The sequence below is a fragment of the Pollachius pollachius genome (genome assembly GCF_949987615.1).
Source record: "Pollachius pollachius genome assembly, chromosome: 9".
In the NCBI taxonomy this organism is placed as follows: domain Eukaryota; kingdom Metazoa; phylum Chordata; class Actinopteri; order Gadiformes; family Gadidae; genus Pollachius; species Pollachius pollachius.
Window position 1 is genome coordinate 24826123 of NC_136942.1, and position 6000 is coordinate 24832122.

The 6000-nt window shown below is 46.2% G+C and overlaps 1 protein-coding gene across 1 annotated transcript in view; it reads left to right on the top strand.

The window, feature by feature from the left end:
- LOC307080745 (uncharacterized protein) overlaps positions 1-601 on the top strand; it is a gene marked incomplete at its 3' end in the record, with an annotated part of 111726 nt that extends 111125 nt beyond the window's left edge. The window contains exons 20-21 of the mRNA XM_079743609.1: positions 76-434; positions 534-601. Coding sequence (XP_079599735.1) covers positions 76-434; positions 534-601 — 427 coding nt within the window. The remainder of the gene's footprint in view (positions 1-75; positions 435-533) is intronic.
- Positions 602-6000: the final 5399 nt, after the last annotated feature.

Consider the following 6000-nt stretch of genomic DNA (forward strand, 5'->3'; position numbering starts at 1 on the left):
GACCCCTGACCCTGCTCCCCTGGCGCTGGCGGCCCGACGCGAGATCCCGGAGGTCCCGGTGGGAGAGGACCTCAGCCCGGCCCAGAAGCACGACCTCGACGAGGTCGTCATGCAGCACCGGGACGTGTTTTCCGAGCTGCCATGGAGGACCACGATCGCCCACCATGATATCCGGACGGCGCCGGGAGTGAAGGTGAGAGTCCACCCCTATAGGATCCCGGAGGCCCGGAGGGAGGCCATACAGGCCGAGGTACGCGGAATGCTGCAGCTCGGGGTCATCGAGGAGTCGCGCAGTGCCTGGTCCAGCCCGGTAGTCCTCGTACCAAAACCAGATGGGACCTATAACTTCTGTAATGACTTCCGGAGGCTGAACGAGGCGTCCGAGTTCGATGCCTACCCCATGCCCCGCGTCGACGAGCTAATCGAATGCCTTGGTCCGGCCCGTTATCTCACGACCCTGGACCTGACCAAGGGATATTGGCAGGTACCGTTGACCCGGGCGGCCCGGGAGAAGACGGCGTTCTCAACTCCAGGGGCCTTGTACCAGTACACGTCCTCCCCTTCGGAGTACATGGCGCTCCAGCCACCTTCCAGCGCATAATGGACCAGCAGGAATGACATGGGGAAACAGCTCGAAACCCCAATGGACTAGAGGCTCTCGGAGACCCTAGATCAGGGGTGCCCAACCTTTTTTGACCCAAGATCTACTTTTCAAGTAGCCAACCTCCCGAGATCTACCAGTCTAGTGTCAATATTGCAAACCCACACACATCGTTCCCAGCCTGCAGTAACTAACCTCACAACACTTTTTCTTGTTGTCACACAACCACTAGACATCACATCACAAACCATCCCTCTCTCAAACACACACACAGACAAATTCCTCTCACAGTTGCCAGTTTGGATAGTGTGCTGTAGCGCTCTCTCTCTCTCTCTCTCTCTCTCTCTCGACACACACATGCCAATCTGCATGATGAGCAATAGCCATAACTGACCTTAATATGAACAGTATATGACAAAACAGAAAAATAACCAGATACAAAACAGGTAGATCTCTTGAGTTAGAAAAAAGGAAATCACTTCCTACCTTAATGGGAGACCTGGCATTGGGAGGAGGAGGCTAACTTCTCGTAGTCAGGAGTGTAGGAGCTGGTTGCAAGGCGTAGGCAGGCTGCAAGATGGTCATCTGTCATTGTTGATCTGTTCTTGGACTTGATGATTTTCATGTGCGAGAAAGCAGACTCGCACAAATAAGTTGATCCAAAAAGAGCTGTCAGGTTCAAGGCACATCTTCTGAGATTGGGATACTTCTCCTCCACCAGTAGTTTCCAGAACACTGCATGCTCTCCTGGTTGAGCGGATGTTGATCTGGCTTTGATCTCAATGTCATTTTGCAATTTCAGAATCTCATCCTCAAGAGCGGAGCTTTCAAAGTCGAAAAGTGATTTGACTTTGGCGGCAATGTCACCAACATCAATACTTGCAGAGAATGGATAACACAAATAGCTGGCTACAGGCTCGATGGATGCAAAGTCAGTAAAACGCCTCTCAAACTCTGACGAGATGCTCTGAACACGCTCCTCATTACGTGCACGGTCAAGCTGTGTCACACCTTTACCCTGACGTTGTAGTTCTGCTTGCATGTGAGGGAAGTTGCGCAGGTTACCACGCTGCAGCCTGCTTGACATCAGCTGTAGCTTGCTTTTAAACGTGTTTACTGAACTCATCATGTTGATTACATCTTTACCCTTACCCTGCAGCTCTAAATTAAATTCATTGAGCTCGCAAGTGAGATCAGTGAGGAAAGATAAATCTAAAAGCCACTGGTGGTCCTCTAGCTTTGTATGGTAATCCACATGTGTTGAAAGCTTCAGGAAGTCCTTGATTTCAGGCAACAGCTCTGTGAATCTGGCCAAAAATGTTCCTCTACTTAACCACCTAACATCCGTGTGGAGCAGCAGGTCTGTGTGGTCAGCACCATTCTCCTCCAAGTGAGCACGGAAAAGCCTTCTCTGCAGACTCCTGGCCCGAACTGAACACACAATTTTCATTGCAATATCCATCACTTCTTTCATATTTAAAATCTTTCCACACAACGCTTGCTGGTGAATTATACAGTGATAATTCAGGATATCTGGGAAAGATTCACTTTCTTTGCACAGTGCAATGAACCCACTGGTGCGGCCCATCATAGCAGGCGCCCCATCAGTTGTGATGGAGATCAGCTTGAAGAGCATCAGTTTTTTCTCGTTAACGAATCCCATGAAAGCGTTAAAGATATCCTCACCTCTGGTGTGTCCTTTTAATGGCAAAATGGTGAGTAGCTCTTCCTTGGTGCTCATGTCTTCAAAAACCATCCTGATGAAAACACACAATTGTGCCACATCCACCATATCAGTCGACTCGTCAAATTGGAGGGAAAAGCACTCACACAAGTCAATGTCCTTCCTTAGCTGCTCCGCTACATCCACCGCCATTCCCTCACATCGCCTTGTGGTAGTATTGCGGGAGAGTTGCACTTCTTTAATGGCCTTCACGATCTCTGCTTTATTTTTAAAGTCTTCAAAAAGGCTATCCGCTGCTTCGAGAAAGGCTTCCTTCACAATATCGCCGTCTTTGAATGGCTTCTTGTGTTTAGCAAGGACGTGACTGACGCGATAGGAAGCAACAGTTGCGGCCTTATTAGCCTTGGTCTTTGGTTTGGTGAAGATTGACTGCCGTGCTGCAAGCTGTGCTTTCAAATCCCGCACTTTTGTGGCACGTAAAGGCGTTTCTGCAGGGAAATCCCTCTCGTACCTCCCGTGTACTGTTTTAAAATGCCGCTCCAGATTTCCTTTCTTTGCCAACGCCACCGTTGCATTGCAGATCAAACAAACAGGCTTTGAATGAGAATAAACAAAAAAATAATCTTCCTCCCACTCAGGGTGAAAATGGTAGGTTTTAGCTCGTTTCCCCTCAGCCATGTCAACGTTTGGGAGTGCGTAACTACTGTTGACAGCTTTCAACTGCTGTTGACAGCGCATGTCATGCGGGAACATAGGACCCTTTTTTTTCTTTTTTTTTTAAGTCCTATGTTCCCCTTTTTTCCCAAAAAGGGTCCTATGTTCCCCTGTATTGATACATACCAGGGAGCATAATACCCTTTTTCTGAAAAAGGGTCCTATGTTCCCCGCAATCTAGCAATCTTTAAAAAATATTTAAACTTTGACGCAACATTCGCGTGATGACAGCCAATCAGCGTTCAACAGCATGGCCACTGAGTGACATGTGTAACGTAACAGCCAATCAGCGTTCAACCGGCCAACTCAGTGCAGTGCAGTCCGAGGTGAACTACAGCATGGAGGAGAAAGTGATTGTTGCCGTTTGCGACTCCCGGAGCTCTATATATAACATAATATAATATAATTGTATATATAATATCACGGCCAAAAGCTCAGTGCGCCTCCGGATGGCCGTAGCGCGGGGAGCTCTCGTTTTTTTTTTCTAAAAAAAAAAAAAAAAATATTATTTTTTTTTTTTCTTCACCCCTCGCGGTCGACTTGGGATCTGCCGGCGGTCTACTGGTAGACCGCGATCGACTGGTTGGGCACTCCTGCCCTAGATCGAGTACATGTGTTCTCCGTCTTGCTAATAAACGCTGTGTGTGGCTTAAACCCTGACTTCGCAGTGAGATCTATCCTTGACCACGACACAACGGGGAGCGGGTACCGGACACACACACACACACACACACACACACACACACACACACACACACACACACACACACACACACACACACACACACACACACACACACACACAGACCACAGATAACAAGACTCAGGGTGTAGCGTCCTGTAGCTCTAGGTATCTGGAGATGCAGAGGTGCAAGGGAGGAAATGAAGATCGGTGTGATCTATTCCAGTTTCCCCCAACAGAGCCATACAGCCGAAAACAAACATGTTGCCCTGGCTTGTAAATATTTTACTTTAAATAAAATGAGCATGGACTGAATTGAGAATAGTATTGGTCTACAAGTGTCCATCACAGCTTGCACAACAGCAAAGGTGTGTTTGTGTGTGTGTGTGTGTGTGTGTGTGTGTGTGTGTTTATGTGTGTGTGTCAACATCAACTTTATTATGAGGCCTTGTCCCTCGGATAAATACATTTACCATTCACTTGTCCAGGCAGAAAAGGGACTTTTCCAAGTAAAAATGTGTCATTTTACAATAGTCATAATTGTTCATGTTGTTTGCGAATGGAGAATGTAGAATTGAGACGAACAAACAGTTGCAATCATTCACACCATGTCAACCACATCACTAAAACAGCCATAACCCTCCTCTCATTCACACCACCTCTGAGCAATAACTGTTTAAATCCTTACTTCTTCTCAATAGACTGATTTCCATCTTTAAACTGTCCAGGATCTCCCATAGACCAGTCCCTCTTCATGGAGACACAGCTGGGTCCAGGGAAGTCTGCTCTCTCCTCCTGCTCTGGGCTTTAGGGCAACACATCACAGCTGTTTATCAGACTAATGATGGAGTCATGAAATACATCCAAACAGTGTCAACATAGAAATGTTTCGGTAACACTTTACAATAAGTACGCAATAGGTACGCAAAAACGTGGGTAGTTACTGAGGAACAAATGAGTAACAACTGGGGCCCTAACTGGGGCCCTAAGTAACATTTATTCAGTAACTACTGAGGAGTTACTATAAAACATACTAGGGAATACTGTATTAATTTATCATCCTGTGAATTAGCAAACTGATCAATATATTATGAAAGCAACTGTATTTTCCTGGGATATCACAATTAGTTGTTAAATTAACAGGGCACAGATGGGTTCATTGTCATATTTTAATAAAGACTAGAGTTTTCAGCCTCTAGTTGTAGTCAAACCCATAGCAATATTGTGGAAACCCCAGTCGATAATGTAAGAAATTCCTCCAGTAAGTTCATCAGGTCTTCTTTGATCTCTTGGAGGTGGGGGAGGGGTTGATGTGGTGGGGACCTGATATGTCAGGTGAACACACTGTTCTTAAAACCTCCAGTAAGTTCATCAGGCCTTCGATGATCTCGTGGAGCCGGGTTATGGTTGGGCTTGGGTGGGGGTGCAGTGGGTGTGGTGGGGACCTGATATGTCAGGTGAACACACAGTTCACACACAGTTATTCTAGATCTGACCAGTAGGGGTGCATTCCGAAAAATACATACACACACAGATACACACACACACACACCCTTAAAATCCGGTGAAACCTACCTGACGAGGACCTATATGGATTTTGAGGGGTACATTGCCAAGCATGTTAAAATTGTGTTTTCTTTCATTTGCAATGCTTGTGCCTCTGGGGACCTGGACTCAGGTCCTCACCGCACACGAGGTCCCCACGGGTTTGGTGTGCAATCAGGTTCAAGTCCCCACCAAGTACACACACACACCCACACACAGACCACAGATAACAAGACTCAGGGTGTAGCGTCCTGTAGCTCTAGGTATCTGGAGACGCAGCGGTGCAAAGGAGGAAATGAAGATCTGAAGATAAATAAGTTTCTTCATTACTATTACCTTATCATAAAGGTTAATGAAGGTTTAATAAAAGAGTTCTCAACAGCTTGTTTTTTATCATCCTTCATTCCTATAACTATATCAGTCTCATTATAAAGGGTAATGATGATAGTTTGATGATATACTCTCGCAAAACAAAATAGCTTGTTGAACAGATCTGGTTCAGATTATCTGGTTCGGTGAGATCCATTCCAGTTTCCCCCAACACAGCCATACAGCTGAACACAAACATGTTGCCCTGGCTTGCAAGTATTTTACTTTAAATAAAATTAGTTTGGACTGAAATGAGAATATTGTTGGTCTACAAGTGTCCATCACAGATTGCACAACAGCAAAGGTGTGTGTGTGTGTGTGTGTGTGTGTGTGTGTGTGTGTGTGTGTGTGTGTGTGCGCGCGCGCGCGTGTGTGTGTCAACAATCACTTTTTCATGACGCCTTG